The sequence below is a fragment of the Blennius ocellaris genome, assembly GCF_963422515.1.
Source record: "Blennius ocellaris genome assembly, chromosome: 7".
In the NCBI taxonomy this organism is placed as follows: Eukaryota; Metazoa; Chordata; class Actinopteri; order Blenniiformes; family Blenniidae; genus Blennius; species Blennius ocellaris.
Window position 1 is genome coordinate 4,608,210 of NC_137656.1, and position 21,240 is coordinate 4,629,449.

The following is a 21,240-nucleotide window of genomic DNA, read 5'->3' on the forward strand; positions in this document are numbered from 1 at the left end:
GAACAGCGCGTCCAATTCGTTTCACAGTGAAACTACCAGCTTGAACATCTGCACTGACAGACCGAGGGAGTTGGCTTTCTGACATTTGGTAACCGGCATCAGCTCCTTGGATGAATGTACTATTCACATCAGCAGTACTAAAGAATGGTTCATTCCATGTCACTGCTGAGCCTTTGTAGGATAAATAAGTTTCACTTTGACCATTTTTGGTGTAGCTGAGGTTATTTGATTGGCCAAAGTTATACCCCTGTTCTTCTTCATCAGGCACATCAACTGAATGGTAACCAGAACTCTGTGGGTACGACAAATCGGCTGTACAGTCACGTGCTACCCCAGCACTTGGCTGGCTTCGAGGTCGTCTCCTCCGTGACTGCCATTCTTCCCTGCTGGAGGGGCTGGCGGGTGAGTTGTAATGCTTTCTAGAATGAGTAGAGTGATGTTCTGGGCTTCCCGTGGAGCACTGCCCAGGTGTACTGTATCCTCTGGCACCTCTATAGTGATCCCAGCTACCAGCTCCTTCACAACAAAGAGAGCTGTGGTCCTCATGGCCCTCTGGTGTTCTTTCCCTGAGGTAAGTTTCTTGATGCCATAAAGAATCTGTGCTGACACTGTGTGGTGGTATGGTGTTAGCCCAATGCTCGTCCCCAATATCCGCTCTTTGTTGCCTTCTTCCATGACTAGATGATGGTCTCTCCAAGTCAGACTCAGATTTGGTGCTATGACCAGAGGACAAAGAGCTGATACTTGGACATTCTTGGCTATCCTGCCTTTCAAAATAACCAAAGGTGAGTTTTCTTGCTACAGCACCTACTGGAATATCTGAGCTATGGTCAGAGTTGTCATCTGGTTCATCCAGTTCCTGATGACATAGTGATTCAGCAATTGGGGACACAGTAGACTCTGCTGATCTTGGTAGAAGGATATCTCCATGTATGCTATGGCGCTCATTGCATACCTGAGAGAAAAATTTAGAATCAGACTTTGGCATTGCACTACCTAAACTGCCGTAGGCACTTGCAGGCCTCCTGCGGGTGGGTTGTCCACCTTTGCATTCTCCTGCTGACCAAGTACCTGCATGTACCCCTGATCCGGTCTTGCTGCTAGAACGAATTCCCTCAATCTCCAACAGCACAGCATCTACACAAGATGACACTTCTTCAACAGACCCTCGGACTGAAGTTAGGTAATCCCTGAGGTCAGATATTTCCTCCTGGATCTTGTTAATTCCTCTCAGCTCTTTTAGAATGTGTTCTATGATGGCACTGGACTCCTCGTCTTTATCTTCCTCCTCTTCCATTAAAACGCCTGGGAGAGTTCTGTTGAAGTTGTAATCCACACAATCCCCAGCAGAATATGGTCTCTTTGGACGAAAACGGGGTGAGGCAAAATCTGTTCCAGCGGCTGATGCAAATTTTGTACCATTCATGTCTGGACCAATTGGACTGTAATGTGAACGTGGTCTCACCGGCTCAGGAGGGTCCCGAAGTCCACTTTCAAAGGAGATCCGCTTTAGGTTTGTAGACCTGCAGCTTTTATGTTGCAAAGTACAGGGTATTCTTATACATCCCTCTCTGTTGAGCTCCACCTCTCCTACACATGGTGGACCGGGTCCTACTCCATGTACTTTACTGCTTGGACCTTTCGAAGAGTAGGCTTCAGTTCTGGGGCTAACCTTTGGATATGCGCTCCTATGCTCTTTTCGAACTTCATGTTTCTCCCTTTCCTCTTCCTCCTCGATTCCAGCATAATATAGTTGGGATTCAGGTACATGGTGGTCTGCAGATCCTTGCAACAGACGATGTATTTTTCCCCGGATAACCAGTGCAACCCTGGGATTTGGTGCCCTCTTTTTGGGTGGATGAGTCTTTGACTTTGCACCTCCTTTTGGGGGTACACCTGCTCCATGTTGCCCGTTGAAACGATTCCTGGAGAACATATTCTCAAGAATGTAGACTGTTCTTATCCAGATAACCACATGGAAAGTGGGAGATAAAATCAAAATGCTTATTCGTCATTAAAGCATGTGGGCAGCATATTAGACCCAGGAACTCAATGGCCCGGTCAGTGGCCCATGACTGAAAAGGGAACACAAAGAGCAGAATCACTGGAATAATTGAAAACACAAGATCGTATAAGTATGATTGAACCTTTTTATCTTCATCAGAAATACACATTTTTCTAATTTATACTCTAATAAGTTACTTTCACACTAGTCCCAACAAAATGTAGATATCAAACAGAATATTGAGTAAGTGCTCCACCACATTTCCCCCTCTTACCCTGTACGCCAATATGATGTGGCTCATGTACGCTATGTTTTAATATTTCAAGTCACAAGAGTGATATGCAGCATGCCAGATGAATGTAACTGCCAAAGGTCTTCTGCAGGTCATCAAAAGGTTTTTAGTTGGCTTCATTACTGTTACTTGGAAGCTAAATTCGCAGAATGTATTCATAACGTAACCCAAAGCAGAAGAAATCTGTGTAATTCAGATCAGGATGTGAATGGACAGTGTGCGGATGCTTTCTCTCACTCACGCCACGATGCCAAGTCTTTAAGAATAGAGTTGAAAGCCTTCAGACTGATTGATTTCTGTCAATGTCACAAAGTGGAGCAACTGTCTCTCATGCAATAAATGAGGAGAAAGATCTAAAAGTGTAGACAAGAGTCAGACCAAGTGGGGGATCTGTATGGAAGAGTGACAGTGGTCAGTTTTTTCTTATCCAGTGTGACAACACACATTTTGCTCGAAGAAATATTTTTAATGTACAATAATGAAGTGATTGCTGGCTATCACATTCAACCCGACATCTTGAAATAATACAGACTGTCAAAGAGACGCATGATATATGAAAAATGTCACTATGAAATGTTTTAGGATTACCAATCCCCTTACTATATGGCGTGCCTCATGTTATGAAAAAGTATTTAAAAAAATTATCTATCTGTTACTACAAGCCTTGTGACCCTCAAGCTGCAGACTTAATCAGAATCATTGACTGACTTAACACTTAACAACCTTCACCACAATTACAGTAAAATCAGTGGATGGAAAACTAGTAGTATCGCTGTCAATTTAAATAAAATGTGAATATTTAAAACCAGAAAAGGACCTTTTTTGTGATTTATTTTTATTTAATTGTTGAGTAGTAACCATACAATCCAAGCACACCATTCCTTCTCACCAACCTTTCTTGGAAAAAGTTCTCTATGTTCCATTTAAAAGTAGTAGTCAATACAGTTTCATGAAGTAAACTACTGTATGTATTATTCGATATGAAATAACAATGATGCAACCTTAAAGAAGACAAAAAACGGAGATACAGTATGTGAGAGCATCTGATGATAGATTATTCAGACGGAGTCCTCATTTAAACAACATTTTCAGGCGAAAGCCGAAAGCTGTCATTGTTCTTCAGGGGTCTGTTTACACCGCAACGATGGTCGGAGCCACTGAAAACCTTTTGGAATAACCTGCCAAGGTGGACCTGTGATTGGCCAGTCCAGGTTTCATCCCAGCCCAATGTTAATGTATAAAAGTCTCAGGCTTTCCGCCACAATTTTTCATCAAGCTGATAAAGTATACAGATGTAAGTACTACTGCATTTTTCTTATATATAGTTATTTCTTCCACTGGAACTATATGTGTGGGGTTGGCTCAAATAAATATTTATTACAGCTTGAACCCAACTCCATAGAAGAAATAAAATGATAAGAAAATAAGAAATTGAAGGTTTCTGGAGCCTTAACTGACAAACTGTCACCATGAGCTGATGCCTCTCCGATATTTTCTGGCTCAGGTTGCTGGTTACTTCTGGCAGAGCCAGTCTGACTGTTTCTGTTTTCATGGCCAGCTGTGAGCAGCTGGTTGATGGCATGTTTGAAAGCCCCACCATCCCCTCCAGCTCCACCAATTAGCGAGCTTGGGGAGGATGGGAGGAAGCTCTGGGCAGGTGCAAGTGTCAACGAACCGTGTCACGGCTTCATCTTGTTCGGTCCCGTCACTATTCACGCTCAAAGCTTTCATTATCAAAACCCACAATTTTCCCCTAATTACAAAAGATGGACGCTTTCTGTGATTTGGTTGATTCGTGTCGCTCGGTATTATTTACGTATTCTTGTTGCCAGCTCGCTCTCTGCCATTTCACCTTGGATTCGATCCAAAAAAGGAAGCTCACACTGGAGCCAAAAGGGCAGACTTTCTGAGCGTCTGCTGCAGAACCAGCCAATGACAAGAATTGCTTCTGAGACATCTCTCTTCCTCTCTGGCAAATTACACTGCAGTGGACCACCAAATCACAAGACAGAAGGAAGAATTGGATTCTAGAATCTATTTTTTAAATCATCATCTTTGTAAAATTAAATAAGAATGTTAGTTTCTTGGGATTTTCCTGTGATAGTTTGCATTCAATAATTTTAATAAGCTTCTCTGGAAGACGGTTGTTTTAGCAGTACTTGCCCAAACAGGCTTCCACAGACTGACAAAGTTCAATCTATATATCTAAAAAAAACTTTTATTGGTGACCAGTTCTTTCAAAGCTGCTTCCGTCCCATTTTTTTTCCCAATGTGTCACCAGTACTGCATATTATTTCACATACTGCAAAATAACTCAGTTTTATCTCTTGATAATTTGTGTTTTTTCAAATAGATTGGGTATAGATCATGGGGGTCAAACATTAGACCCGTGGACCAAAACATCCCCGCATGAGGCTCCAATCGAGCCAGACCACCAAGAAAATGTAAAAAAAATTCAAAGAAAACTAAGAAATTATTTTGTTTCCTTATGTTGAGGAGAAAAAACTCATAAACACTCATATGAAGGTTTGTAACAATATATTTAGAAATCTCTTACTGCAGTTTAGCTTATTTCTCCAGTCAAAAAGTACTTGAGGTTCCCTGAAAACACAATCTGTCAACTGTCAATATGACTATGAACAAGACCATTAGTGTCAATTAAAGAATAAACTAAAAACAAAGAGAAGTCGGGACATGAGGACGGCTGAGCTCAAGTATTCAGAGGAAGCTGATGGATTGATTCATGGATTAAAGACCTGAAACGTGACAATTAAGGTCTTGTTGAGAGTTCATATCTAATTGATCAGAAAGTACAAGCCTCATAATTCCTCATACAGGAAAACGACTGGCTTCTGGAACTTTTGGCAGGAGGCAGGGTACACAGGAAGACGTTGGGGCCACTGAACACTGAAGTCGTAGTTATTGTGACAGAATTGCTGCTGTTGCTACTTGAGTTTTGTTTCATGGAGTATCAACCACTCAATGGCACTGAAATAGATGGTGCATGAAAGGATAATGAAGTTAGTAAAAGTGATATTTGATGACTTTAATATAAATGTCCAAAATCCCACTCATTTTTAAATTCATTGCAAACAATAAAATGTAAGCAATGTGTTACCGAACACTAAAAGTCCAACAATTTATGGTGTTTTGGCAAATAATTGCCTTCCGAGGACTCACAAGAAATGTTTAATTCACTATAAAAGTGCATGTGATAGAAACTTCAAGTTATTTGTACTTTTTTATGTGTTTGAAATAAATTATAAAATATGAAAGTCAATGAAAAGGAAAAAAAAAACAGTATATAATAGATATCCACAAATTTCATGAAGCAGGCCTGTGGACCAAAACAGGCCCGCAAGCAGCACGAATCCAGCCACCAAACCACCAAGAAGATGGTAAAAATGTCAAAGAAAACATTTTTAATTAATTTCTGAAGAGCAGCAGACAAAACACGACACTAAGACCTGAGCTGAAATATCCGTGATGCTGCCATGAGAGATAGTAAACTAGTACTAGCCTCAAATCCATGCTGTTATGGTGAGTTTAAAAAAAAAGGTATAATGCAACAGTTATAGGAGATGTTTTTTGGAAATTTCAATGTATTATGCTCAATCAAATTGACTTTGTGTTGAGATTGTAGTAATTTTCAGCAGTAATTGTGCCATTTTGTGAAAATATAGTTTCATCATGTACACTCTGCACCACAACAAAAGACAAAAAAACAAACAACTTTTGAGTTTGAGTTCAAAAGTTATTATGGCACTATTTTACCTGTCTGGTCCACTCAACATGAAATCAGCCTGTAAGTGGCCCCTGAATTAAAATGTGCTTGACAGTCTACATTATCTAAAGAAGCACCAGCAGCTGCCTTCAATGTGTCAGCTGTGCAAATTCTTCAACTTCAACTTCACCCAAACATAACAGACATCTTTTGGCTCATTGAGCCCCAAAAGAAAGTCTAACGGTGCATTTGGAAATGTTGAAGACCGTCCCTGAAACCGTTCTGCCAAGAATCTGACAAACTTCATCGCCGTCGTCAAAGCTTTTGTTTGGTAACGGCTTTCTCCCCGACGGGTCGACGGGTGTCGTAAAAAGCCCCTCAGCATGTTTCCTTTACAGAGGCTGTAAACTTATTGATCAGCATGTTAAATGCAACCAGCCAAAACAGGCAATCCTGCTCTTTTTCCAATATCATGATCAGCCTATCAATCAAGCAGCGACTTTAGTGGTTGCTGGGTGCTTCCATGACACCAATAATCAAGTTACAAGATACATTCTGCACCCAATGAGATTGCTCACATGCATTTAACATGTGAAGGGCTCAGTCGGATTATTCAACAATTACTGGTTTTCTGCATCAGAGATGTCGGATGGACAAACAGAGGCTTTTATGAAGCAAGCCACATGACAACAATAAAGAATGTACCTTCAGAAATCTGCAGCCTTGAAGCAAAACTGACACATAAAAGGTGCGGGAAACAGCCGTTAAAATGACCCCTGAGCCTGCCAAAATGTATCTTTACAGTTTGTCAACCTTTACTTTGTCAATCTGTTAATCCTGCTGAATATCGACTGCTTCAGGGCAAAAGACTGAACAGGTTTTTACACTTGCGGTGACACAATTCCCATGATTAATAACACCTTCTCCATTTTGTACACAAGAAATTTTGGGCTGGTTTCAGAACACAACATCTCAATACTGCCTCAATCTGCCAAGCGGAGTCAAAGCGTTTTCAAAAAGTTCCACCTTGTGTGGGAAAAGCTGCCTTCTCAGTGACCCCGAGCACCTTTGTCCTGTAAACACACATCCGAAATGCAATTTCGAAAATGAAATGAAAAAGGGTCTTAGATACAGTATGGAGCTCAGCACAAATCACAGGTAAACATCTTGTGAAACAGAGTCCTTGGATTTTTGACTACATGCTACCAGTCGCCTGACCACCTCATCGAGGAGATCATACTCACTAAAGCTGGACAATACAGACAGAGACAGACATGATGATCTACTAAAGGCGCCGCATCCAGCAGACGAGCAAAACGTTGTCATGTAAACAGGCTCATTTGGCTGCATTTGGTTTAACTTGCTTGAAAGGTGAAGTACAAACTGTAATAACTTATAAAAAAAAAAGTGCTATTACTGTTGTGAGAGGTATTTCCTCACATGGCCCACTATTCAGACTTTATTATACGATGTTCTCTGTGTTGTACCTCAAACCTTGACATTTTGACCAATCACCTCCCAAACTGCCTTCGCCTTTATTGCCAGAGGAAGATTTAGTTGCTGTAACGCTCAGATGCTTGACAACTTCTTTCCTCAGCACGTCAAACACATTTTTGTGCTCCACTCATTCCAATGCAAGCTAACAAACACAGCAACAACACAACAGAGTGTTTTTGTATAAACAAAAGTTAATCAGCAATTAGAAGAACTATGATCGTCCTCGGCACTCCCTCGTCAAATCGTAGTGACCTCGACCTGTAGCGTCGTATTAACTCTGAATATGAGCGAACATTTCTCCAGTTTTTGAGAATTACCAAGAAATTGAGTCCTTAACAAATGTGATGGGCAAAGAATGTGGAAATGTGTGTTTCTAAACATTCTCAAGGTACAGCTTAAAATAATATACCAATAAATATAAAACAGTGTCAAACCAAGGCCAACCCATTTGAATTTGAAGAATTGCCTGAAGCTTCAGTGCAGGTTACCAACAGATATGATGCTCATGTTCAGTACATTATAGTCAGGTGAGGTTCAGCACGCTCACAGGCTTGTGATTGTGCATACGCACACAATGCTGCAAATGGAGATTACAATAAACCACTCCCTGTATTCTGCTTTTCTGCTGATCTTGCAGAATTCAGATTTCTTCATTATCAAAATGGACCGTGCATCTTAATGAACATATACACACATATGCGCGATCAGATTTTTATTGATTAGAGTGACTTGGCATCCCAGTGGAAGAAACATAAAACCAACACACCACAATACAGCAATAGCGCTTGAAAGCAAAACACGATTTTCTATCGAGACTGCTGCACATATTGGATTTCAAGTGAGTGGCCCTGGTTATTCAGTTGTTTTCAATGTTGATTCACACTCCTTCAATCTGTGGTTTGATCTACTTAATCTACTTTTCTTTCCCTTGAAGGAAGCTGAAAACTTCCACCTCGCTGTGCTGGAAAGGCCTCAGCAAAATTATCCCGAAATCCTGCCAGTTTTCTTCCCCACGGGGACGAGGAAAACACACGACAGACCCACAAATGACATAACTGCCGATGACGGGCAACAACGCCATGTCTCTGTGCCAGAAACACGCTCACCAGTATCTTTGATGCACGTAACATTTGTGAAAGGAGTGATGCTATGCTGTCTGCTGACAGGGGGGGGATAGAGGGACAGCTGTAAGAATGGTGGGCAGCAAGCTGAGAAAGACAGACAGTTAAAAGACAAAAGAGGCGAGGAGAACAGTGTGATAGCAGCTGTTTCCAAAGAGCAACTAAGTAGAGTGCAATGACAGGGGTAATTTTAGAAGGTAAATCGATGGGAGTCAGTACCGGGGGGGGGTGGGGGTGCAAGTTATGAGAATGGAAGCAGTCACAGTTTATTTGATCCAACAGTGACTTAAAATGAGAGCATAAAAACAGTGAAAGCTTGTTTTATTGAGTCAAAATACAGTCTGGTTTGTTGAAATAAAAAAAAATAAAGAAATAAAAAAAACTAATTTCTCCTCATCCAGTGGAGCTATTTCCTGCTCTGTGTGCTTTTCAAAACTACAAAGATGCTGAATGCAAACCATGGAGGTTATTACATTGATTATGTAGAAGGAGGAATAGGTTGCCGGCTTGCTGTTGTAATTATGACGCGCCGTTAAAGACAATAACATTGTGAGGGTTTGTGTCGGGGTTTGATGGGGTAAAAAAACAACAACATGGATTTAAGTAAGGGGGGGGACTGTATCAGTGAAATCACGTTGAATAAGTTCTCTTACCAGAAGCAATAATCCTTTTCTGAGACTGATCAGGTGGTTGGAGTGTGACACTAAAGTAAAGATGAGCCTTACTCACACTGCATGTCAGTCAGATCCTTTCAGTATAAAAATAAGTCAATAAATGTAATCTGACTTTTACAACAATCGGTTTCCATTATATTCAGAATAAGCTTACATGTTTTTTTGATGGAAATAATTGGCGTTATTACTCTCAGAGGTACTGAGGTCTAAACAGAGGCCCTCCAATGGCCATTTTAAAAATCATCTGAAACCTCATTTATTTTTATTCCTTGGATTATATCCCATCTTGAGCTCCTGTTTTTATTGCTGCCATTTTATAGTTTTAATTGTATTTAATGTATTTTTATTGTTTTGTTGCTTGCACTTTGTTTAAAGTTGAGAGTTGAATCGCTTTATCTAAAACTCCCAAAAGAAAAAATTTATTTAAAAAATGGTATCGGGGAAAAGGCATTCCCCCCCCCCCATTATTCTTTCTGTGGTTTTCAAGGGAAAATGCGAAACTTTTGTTACATTTTGGGTATCCATTTATAATAGTGCTAGGAGCCACTTATCGAAAATGTTTCGTCTCTGTGGATACATAGCAACATGAAACTTTTCAATGAAACTTGGTCGTCTATCTGTATGACTGTCCGTGTACTGTCATTGTTAATGTTTATAGCGTATTGTTCTCTCGAGTGCAGGTGTGTGGCTTTATTACAAAAACAACCAACAGCACCAACATGTGGCTCGGCATGACAGCTACATTGTTTGCTGCATTTCTGCTGCCTTTGTGTAAACGCAAAGCCATTTTGAGACACAAGACACACAAATTTTTACTTATGCTTGCACGGGGTAAAAGTTTTAAATCCACACAGAAGTTCCCCCAAACCAAACTTGTTTTGTTTTTTTGTTTTTTGTACACCTTTTAACTTTATTCCGGGAGAAGTGATAAAATTGTGAAATTTAGTCATGATTATGAAGCTGCAGCGTAGATAATCTCTACGCATACTGGATGTTCATAATCTGCAGGCCTGCTTTAAAAAACAGACGTGACTGTGGGTGAACATCTCCACATGGGCTCAGGCAGAAAGAAAAAGGCATTAAGAAGGTACAAAAGAACAAGATAATGTGGGGATAATGTTGCTTCCCGAGTTCTTTTAAGAAATCATTGATGCTTTGATATTCAAGGCAAAGAGGAGAGAGACAACACAGCTTATCAGTGGCTTAACTGACAAACGCGTCTGTGTGAAGCTCGAACAATACTGAGCAATATACACCTACACATACTGGAAGGACATATGCTGCGAGCCAGACTACGCCTTTCTCAGGAGAGATTATTTAATCAAGACAAAGATAAACCCACGTTTTGCACATAGCCTGGCAGCGACGATCCGTAGTAACAGTTTACAGATACTAACTGGACCCATTTGATCAGGAGCAGGCCGGACTGGTGACATTATCGCATAATAATCTAGAAACAACTACAGCTCTAAATGTTGTCCTTTAAGTGCATAGAACAATGAGTGCATGAAACTGAATGTCAGTATCTTTTGATTAAATATACAGAGAGAAACAAGTTGACATTTGACATCGTGTCCTTTTCAGTGATGTCTTCTGGTGCAAAATACAATGAACTTCTGTAAATCCATCTATGGCGCTGATTCTGTTTTAAAATTTTGTTGCAACTAAGAATGGAAGAAATAACACAACTTGAGGCTTTTTTGGGTGATAATTTCAGAATGATCTGAAATTATCTCTGTGACAGCATTTCTTGGGGTTAATGTTTGCGAAACTAGATGCTTTTCACACATTCACCCTCACAGTGTGCTAATGCTGCTCCACGAGCAATAAGAGAGGTAGCTCCTGTAACTGAAACCGCTGCCACCCACGAATAAAGCAGAAACAGCTGTTACTTTGGTTTAAATTCAAGCTGAAGTTAGCGACATACTTTTTTGCACTTTAGATGCACATTGTAACTCGTCTCAGGTTTCTCTTGTGTTAACTTTTAAGGTCCAACAATCCGAATCGCCACTTCTGTGGACTCTTGAAAAAGCACCTCACACCCCATGAATGCCACAAACCTCGCTGTACTGTAATACTTTACAAACACAGCTATTATTTAATGAGGCTGATCAATATGTTGGAACAAAATGGGGACTCCAATGAAACCTGACGTCAGAGCCATTTACATGATCAAAACTGTGTGTGTTTGTGTGTGTGTACGTGTGTGCGCGTGCGTGTGTACACACCCACCCAGAGGATTGAGTCATGGCTGAGTGGGACACTGGCCCTGCTGTCACCTTCATTAGCCTAATTCTCCTGCGCACTCTAATTGATTTATCATCGCCACTCCACCTCCATCCAATTCCATCAGTCATTTTTCAAACACACCGTAGCACACACACACACGCACACGCACACGCAGCCACCCAGACAAGACACTCCCTCCGGTCCCCCTCCTTCAAATAATCACTCTCCGTTGCACATAAACAGAGGCCGGCACCCTGCTTGTGGCGGCGCCACCAAACTCAGTTTGCAGCATAAACAGATTGCGTTACAAGTCAAGTGTGTGCACTTGAATCCTCGAATGGGCTCTCAAGCACAGCTGTAAAAGCAACGTCCTTGCAAGGTGTGTCGCCGCCACTGGGCAGCCGGCAAGTGGAGGAGCGAGGGGGGGGGGGGGGGGGGGGGGGGTGGCTGGGTCGGCAGTTGGCAAGCAGAAGGCGTAATCACTTTCCCTAGCAAATCAAATAAGGCGGTCCTGCTCCCTCCTCAATCCTTTCCTCCCTGTTCCCTCGAGTGAGCGTCTGCCTCCGTGAACCATTGCCGCCCGGAACAGATATCCCGATGGGAATGACAATGCGCGGACCCCCCCCCACGTCCAAATGACTTGGCTTTTTTGAGACGTTTCCGAGATCCTGAACGAGGATCCTGCTTGTGCACACACCGGGATAAACTGATGTTTCCCTCGTCTTTGACCCGTCATGAGTTTGGTTTTGTTCAAAGTTTAAATCCATAAACAAAAATGGCCCCCATGGTGAGACTTTTTGAAAGTGCTCTGACTTTTGTCTCCATGGAAATTAGGGAAAAACACAACAGTTTTTCTGCACATGTGCGAGTAGATGGACAACAATGGTGGCCCCCAGAGTGTCGTGACTCCCAGAGGGTCTGTGAGATGCATATAGTTGAGTCTTTGTTGTATTTGCCTTTGTGGCCGTATTGAAAGAGAAATTTCACTGTATTTTGCACCAGGATACATTGTTTAAAATTGGTCCAATGTTGAAATTGCACTTACTCTTAAGATGTTACATTTTCATGCAAGCATGATATTTTTTCGCACCTAAACATGATTGTGCTGTCATTTCACTGGTCTGACACCCTCTCGCTAAACCCTACGAACATCAATGCATCTTTTCACAATTCTTTCAACATCTTTTCACCATTTTTCTGGAGAATTCCACCTTTTCATTGTGCAGCTGGTGGTGGATCATAGTGCCTGTCTTTGTGGTCAAATTTAATTCAGAAAAAAAAAACATCGAGTTCATATTGTATATCGCCATTTTGAGGAAAAGTATGAATTTGGGCCATATCGCCAAGTCCTAGTTTCCTAGTTAGTTTTGTAGACTGAACAACTGCTGTAATGTGAATCTAAAATGTCTCCCAACTTGATTTAAATCCAGTTAAACATAAAACTAAAACAATAAAACCAAGTTGGAAACAATTCAAAAATGAAAATGAAACCAGTCAAAAATAGGCTAGATTGTGTCTCTATTGATAGATTTTGGATGAATAGGGTGCTGAAAGTTGTTTTTCAAAAATGTTCTGTAGTTGAGATATGTTAAAGTCTATCTACCAACTTTCCTCAATGTGTTGTTGAGTTTTATAATCTGCAGAGGCTCAAAAAAAACCCACTGAAGGGTCGTGACAGTGTGTTTTCCGAGTATCATCATGATATTTTCTGTTGGTCTGTTCCATCTTACTTGTGCTGTTCACCGTTTCTAACCACGACTCTCAGCAGGGAAACACAGAGATCACGTCTCAATCTGGTCGTTGTGCGCAGATTCCCTCCAGTCAACAGAGCCCAGGCCTGTCGATCACCTCTGGGATGTGTTGGTATGAAAGGCGCAGCCCACAAACATCACGCTGTCGTGTCAATATTGATTAAAATCGGTGAGTAAGATCTCAAAACAGAAAAAAACAAAAAAATCAACCAGTGAGAGGCTCTGTGATTAAATCCAATCCAGTGTGGGAACGTGTGAAGTTGTTGCCTGGATACTACGGATAACACTTCCAGTCAAACGCTCCCATCAAACCGCCGCTCAGACATGAAGCTGGGCTCATCTGGTGTCAGTTCTCATTCCCCCTCAGCTCAGTCTCCTGCTTGTTTCACCTGTCTCTGCAGGAAACGCGGCTTTTCTCTCCATTCCTCAACTCGGTTACTGCCGAGGGAGCGCTGTGCTCGGTGACCCCGGCCGTCTGTTTCTCCTGCTGGATCCACTTCAGAACAACCAATCCATTCATCACCTGTCATGTTAGGACGGAAACAGACACCAAATGTTTCCTCCACTCGTTTCTGTCCTTCCGAGGACTTCTCATCAACCTTAACCTTACCACCAATGGATCATTTGTCTTAGAAAAAAAAACATCATATTACACTTTTGGGAAGCCTTTTTCTTCAGGCTTATGTTAGATGTTTTTATTGTTTAGTGTGTTACTCTGCCGGGAACATTGGTGACTGGAGATGTGATTTCAGGGCAATAAAGCCTGAGGTCCAAGCTTGTATTAGTGCGGGGTGTCAAACACATTTTAGTTCAGGGGCCACGTACAGTCCAATTTCATCTCGAGGGGTTAAAATTGTTCCATAATACCCTTTAAATTTAAAAAATATAAATGTTTTCTTTGTTGTGGCGCAGAGTATACGTGATGAAAATGTTGATATTTGCACAACAGCAAACGGCTACTGAGAATAACCACAATCTCAACATAAAGTCAATTTGAATTATACTTTCTGCTGCAAAATACAGAGGAATATCAGTGTCAGTTATCAGTGCTGTGTTGTGTCCACTACAATCAAGAAATTTCTTTAAAAAAATAGAAAAAAATAAGATGTTTTCTTTAAAATCTTCACAATTTGTTTGGTGGCTTGCTAGGATTTTAGCTGGTTTTGGCCAACAGGCCATATATTTGACACCTCAGTATAATTCTCCAACTCAACTGTTGCTGCTTCAACATTTATGAAACTGGTTCTCAAATCGGGCTACATTTATGCACTTCAGCTGAACTTGAGATGTTTTTTCTTTTTAAATAGATATGTATATTTAAAAATAGTATCGGTTCAAAAGTTATTTAGACATAATAAATGTAGAAAATATAAACAAAGTGCAAAACATCTCCAATCAGCATCAGCCCTAGACTGACTAAAACTAAAACATGTATGGTTTTATGACACATAATAAATGATAAGATAACCTTGAAAACAGTGTATACTATGTTGAGGCTGCTAAAAGATAATATTCATAATGAAATGCTTTTGTTTTATTTAGTTTTCACCAAAATAGTGCATTTTTCACATGACTGATGATGATTGATGCTGTTATATGATTAGTATATTGAGAAATGTTATATAAATTCATACAATACTTTTTATATGCGGTATTCGATTTAGCTAAGTGTGTTTATAATTAAACTAAAAGGAGGCATTTTATAATTTCATGAGTAAAGTTTTTCTCTTTTTAAAGAAGTTTTGAGTTTTGAGTTTTTCTTTTTATCTTTTCTTTTCTAAAGGAGATCGATCTGGCACAATTAAAGAGCCAAATTACAAAGTTTAAGAAATCAGTTTAATAAATCAGACACTCACTATGTTTAATGTATTTTTTCTCAACCAGCAATGCTTTTGGCTGGTCAGGGGGAACCTGGACGAATACATATTTCAAAGTCGGTAAATCACTGAAATATATGTATATGATATATACTGATATAAAAAATATAAAGGCAAAGTACAATATGTGGTTTATAGGGATTCAGCTTTGGTTCCGCTTTAAAAGTGTCATCTCCCATAATCTGCAAAGGCTGGCCCACTGCTGTAAGTAGAAAATAAAACTGACTTGTATTTCAAGTTTTAGTCAACATAAATTTTTCGTCTATATGTCCACTGTCAATATTTTGGATGTCAATGTATCAGCTGATATACTACAATGTAGTTTTTCGATGATACAAGAATACAACAAACTCAAAAAACCTCTAAATGCAGCAAGCTGCAACGATTTGAATACGATTTCCATTTACAGGGAAAATGGAAGAAATTATGAAAACGATGAAGTGATATCAAGCAAGCTTCGGCGACTTCGACCCCCGAAAACACAACAGAGGTTTTCACTTCCTCTCAGTGACACATTTGTCAATCTTTGATGTTCAGCTGATACTTGTGTAAACGCCCGTCCCCGTCCTTCGGGTGCTCACAAACAGATCCCGCTGTTGTTTGATGTGGTAGGAATTAATTCAATTACTTCATAACGAGGCACCTTGCAATTTAACTAAATCTCATGCATGTTCATGAGTACATTAACTTTTTTAATAGCGTTGGCACCAGATGCACAACAGTCGATGTGCATTCAGCCGGCTCACTTTTACTTGCCATACACACAGATAAATGTTTTATTTTAATTTTATTTTTTTTATAGAATTGCCATTTGAGGCTGAAAAATATCTACGCTGACTCCCACGCCCATCTGTGTACCTGTTCCCTGTACCTGGTGTGCTTGTCTCTGCTTTCCCTCAGCGTCCTATAAGATAATTAATCGGCTTCGGTTTGTGGCTTAAAAACCTCCTCATTGCCATTTTACAACAATGACTCCACGGCCTATTGTCTGAAACATAAAAGATTTTCAGAAGTCAGATGGGTGAGAAGAGTAAAAACCGAGTATGTCGGAATCTGTTTACACTCATTTGCATTTATAAATGTCACTGTGTCTGCAGCATGAATGCCTGGGCAGGTGAGACCCTCCGCTTCACGTTCACGCTGCTTGATTGGCGGAATAAAAAAAAAAACAACAACCCACTGTGGCCTTTCACCATGTTGGGCTCCCGTCGAGCTTGGGAGCAGACGAGGTCAGATTCAGAGTGCGCACCACACATAATCCTCACTTAGTGACAGTCAGAGGACTAAACAGGAAAAGTACAAACCCAGAGGACGAAAGAGTAGATCTCTTGTTTCTGATGATCTGAAAGAAGAAACCATGACTTTCTACATCCAGATCTGTGCAGTGCAGACACAAAAAAAAAACTGCAGATAAATACACTGCTGTTAAACAGACAATCATGTCCCACACAAACAGGATTGTCTTGTTATCAAAGTATTATTGGCTGACAGATGAATACATGGACATGTTCAGGTCCTCTGGTAATAATTGCTGGTTGAGAACTAGCCCCAATATTATTCTGAAGTTGTAAACAATCGTGGTGTTTATTTAAAAAAAAATACGTTGCCAGTGACATACTTTTTTACATTGTCAAAGCCAAAAGACTGGTGTGTTACTATTGTTTGTGTGTCATAGTCCAAGTTTGCTTGTCGAGAGCATCTACACTGAGAACGAACCTTCCACTATGAGAGTTAATTCACCAAGTAGTACATTTTCAAAAAGTTGTGTTTTTGCCCTGTTTCCATGGCAAGGCAGCGTTTTCACAAAGACACCTAAAAACGCTATGCAAGTTTTCTGTTTTTACTTGAAAACTTTATTGTGTGACTTCGCTGCAAGTGTGAAAGTGTGTCAGTGTCCTAACCCTCACCCTGACCTACACTAGTTGCTGGGATCAGATCCAGTCGTGCACAAGATGGATGGATGTGTAAACTTCTGCATGCTTACATAATGCATGCCAGTGTTTGTGCGTATGAAGGATTACGGTCCACCGTAACTCGCACCTCTTGTATCGGCTCCGCTCATCCAGGCCGACCGTGACCATATTGGCCCACAGATGGAGAGAAGCTGTAATGTAGCGAGAGTGTCGGCTAATTCCCTGTCACTCCTCCAGCGAGGTGTTTGAATGTGCAGCCTGGATCGTCTGAAAGCACGCTCCACAAACCTCGACACGCTCACACATCATGAGTGGGGGGGATCACGACTCCCGTACCCACACACTGAGCTGTTTTGGATGTGGCTGCACAGCGCTGGAGGACTCTTTTTTTTTCCATTTATTTATTTATTTTCTTCCATGTTTAAACATGCACTGCGAGCTCGATGCCAAGCTGGACTGTTGGGATGCAGAAATACTGTATGGCATGAGGCAAATCGCTGCCATGGAAGCTACATGGAGCCAAACAGTGCCTCGGGGGCACGCTCTCTTTGATTTTATTTCAGCAGACTTGGTTAAAATTGATTTTTTTTTTTTTAACTGTAAATGGGCAAGGCGAGGAAATGTGGGTTCTTCTGGAGCACTTAGTTGAGCACTTTCAATGACACACATCACTTCTATACTGTGATTCCCTGAGAGCTTCATCTGGGGGGGGGGGGGGTCTTCTGAGAACCCACAACATTAAAAAGATCAGAGCTCCTCACTGTAAAGGCACAATATGTGAGAATCAATTTGGCAGGTCAATTTATTTAGCTTTAACTCATATTTGCAGAAATATGGAAAATAATTGTTATTTCTTTCAATTCAGTGCTTCTTATAATAATGTATATAATGTGTTGAGAGTTCATGGTGTTTCAGTGAATCAGCTGAAGAGAACTCAAGCTGCTGTCTCATTCCTGCTCGCTGAGCTCACGTCAGCATATTAAAAGACCTTCAGGAACAGTTGTGTTTTCACTCAACTCTGGACGTGGAACACAAAACACATCAGTCTCCGTATCACAAGAACGTGCATCCACATCATCACATCTGCAGCATGAGCAGGCTTAAATTAACATCAATATACGTTTAATCTCATCTGTTTTTTTTACTTTATAAGTCATTTTGTCACCGAAAAAGCTTTCACATTGAGATTTTAGATCAGGGGTGAAAAACACGTTTTATTTCAGGGGCCACGTATACAACCCAGTGTGCTCTTCAGTGGACTGGACCGGTAAAATGCTATAATGCTATAATGACCTTTAAATTAAATAAAGTTTTTATGTAAAGACATGCAATATAACAAGTATAGAGGATGTTTTTTTTGGGAGGGACATTTCACTGTATTTTGCATGAGAAGATTGAATTAAAATTGGCTTAATGCTGGGATTGTAGTCATTTTTGTAGTTATTATTGCACTATTTTACCGGTCCAGTATGTGGCCCCTGAAATGAAATATCTTTAACAGCCCTGGTAGGTGGTTTTGGCTGCCGGGTTTCATGTTCAACGTCCCGACATTAGACTGTCTATGCACATAATATCAAAATGAGCCAGATTATGAGAAACTAGAGCTCCTCTTTAACTTCTAACACACTGCAGAAGAGAAGAACCAAACAGCAACAGCTTTGGAACTGTTGAAGTTATTATTTACATTCATGAAAATAAAGTAATAATATAAGGGACTAACTTGTTTTATAGTGTGTGTGTGTGTATTTGATCCACAGGCACCTGATGCTGTTCCCTTCACTTGGTGGATGAACTCCATGTCAAAGTGAGTGAACCACCACGCCACCTTGTGGTACAGATTCATTTTCAGCGGAGTCACTGAACGCTTTAATCAAACACTGTTCCTCACCACTGTGCCTTCAAAGAACAGGGATTAACAAACATGGCTGATCTTCAAATCAACTTGCACCAATGAAAAGTCTCACGGTTTGCAACTTCTCTGCACTGACATCTTCATCATGCACTTTTCTTTTTGAAAGTGAAAGCTGATCGCCTTACCTGGTGAAGAGAGAAAAACCAGCCACGGCAGTGGATAAAAGGCTCGGCGCTCAATCCTCAGTGAGCTCTCCGGGGCCGATTGCACCTCTTTACGTCATGTTTAAAGATATGCAGACAAAAAGGCTTTGAAGTGACAATCTGGGGAAATTAATTAAGCACCACCCCCCCCCATCCTTGTAGTGCGTCCACTCCGCTTGGCGGTAAATCAGAACAAGTGAGTGGATTAAATCAGAGAAGAAGAGTTGACAGGTTCCTCCTTTGCTTTTCTCTTCTCGTGACAGGAGTGTCACTCTCTGTCACTTTCCTCCTTCTGGTGGGATCAGGAGCGCTCGCTCAGCATCTTCCCACCTCCAGACTCCGCTCCGCTTCTCCTCTTCCACCTCTAAAATTCACTCCATCTCTCTTTTTCTTTAGTCCTGCCTCTCGCTCTCTCCCTCTCCCTCTCCCCCTCTCTCTCTCTCTCTCTCTCTCTCTCTCTCATCCCTGCATCTCCTGATTGATCTCTGCTCCTTGGGAGAGTCTGGCTCTCCTCTTTTCTCCTCCTCTCTCCTCCGCTCAGCTCCAATGATCACAGCTTGTTGCACAGCCGGCAGACTCGCCTCCCTCCCTTCTCTCTCTCTCTCTCTCTCTCTCTGTCTCTCTCTCTCTCTATCTTTATCACCCTCCGCTGTTGTGCGCTCTCTCACACCATTTTCCTCTCAACACTCCAGCTTTCTGACAGTCACACATATGCTTCACATGCGCTCAATATGGAAGTAAGAAATCATACTGGCAACGATAGCAGGTCTGTTTGTAGAAATATACGACTTGTTTGCCTAAATCAGCTGTGGAGTTCTGAATTCATCTTTCCACTCAACCTCAGTGCAATTTGGAGTTGCCACTGATTGCAGCTGAATGCGTTTTGATTGTATTGGTCTGGTCCAGAGGTTTGTAACCTGCTGATCTGGAGCGACACGTGGCTCTTCAGCTCCTCTCCATGAAACCTTCAGAAAATTCTCTGCAAATAAATATTTTATTTCTTAGCACAAATAGCTAAAATTCTCTATTTAAGTTTTATTTATGTTTCACAGAGATTCTAGCTTCCTAAAAGCAGAATTGTGTCAGAATTGTACTCCTGAATGAAGCAATGATTCCTCCACAATCTGTCAGACGCGTATTTAAACCATTTGTCAATGAGTTTTGTGTTTCCATACAGGACAGCTTACAAAGTGGCTCATTTTTTAAGGGAAATGGTTTTGACGAATGAATCCAACGACTGAAAGAGCTCATCTCTGGAAGCCAGCTTAGGAAAAGTGCCTGTATTACTATGAAAACATGCAGTTTAAAACATGTGGTCATCATCTTTGAGGGAGATACAGGTGTTGAAACTCTTATAGCGAGTGGATAGTACTGTGGCGAGTGGTTTATTAGAAGTCGATTAGCGCGACAGAGCATCATAGCTCCTTTGGCAAATGACGAGGCTCATTGTACTAATTTATAAAAGCGACATGTTGAAGCCTGATTATAGATAACAGTCCGAGCAAAGTGCCTCACGCTCGTAATTATTATTTGCTATAATTGATGTGTGACAGCTAAATGACAGGTTGTCAAGGCAAACACTTTCATCAAACAATGACGACGCAGAAATTGCATTGTAATTAGCACCTTTTCATGTGTGAAGCCACGAGTCACGAGTCAGCAACCGGTGTTTGCGTCATTACACACAAAAAGTAACATATCGCACATTTCTTTTTGATTTGGGCTCAAAAGCTTTTTATTTTTAACCTTTTCTCTTGGACTTTAAATAATGCAAGTTATTGGTGTACAATTGACAAGTTACTTAAATGCTCCATTTCCATGACAACGTTTTCGAGTGAAAACAAACACACACAAAAAAAATGTTTTTTTTTGTTTTGTTTTGCTTTTTTTCTTTATTTTCGCCCTTGTCCTGTTCGGCAGCCAGGAAAATCAATATTGTTGATTGAGAGCCTTCAGTGTCAGAACAGCTTTTGCAATTGCAACAGGAAGAGAGTTGGAGTTTCCTTCTGTTGCTGCCTATTTAGAAACTGGCAGAGTGAGCGAGCGAGCAAAACAGAGAGAGAGAAATGCAAACACCTTCTATCAAGAAAACAAATTGGCAT

The 21,240-nt window shown here is 40.9% G+C and overlaps 1 protein-coding gene across 1 annotated transcript in view; it reads right to left on the reverse strand.

Annotated features, from left to right (window-relative positions):
* Positions 1-807: 807 nt before the first annotated feature.
* The window catches only part of LOC308132758 (protein unc-13 homolog B-like), a gene marked incomplete at both ends in the record, with an annotated part of 85,173 nt that continues 64,740 nt past the window's right edge, over positions 808-21,240 (reverse strand). The window contains 2 exons of the mRNA XM_080499940.1: positions 808-955; positions 1,065-1,360. Of these exons, the coding sequence (XP_080356066.1) occupies positions 808-955; positions 1,065-1,360 (444 nt within the window). The remainder of the gene's footprint in view (positions 956-1,064; positions 1,361-21,240) is intronic.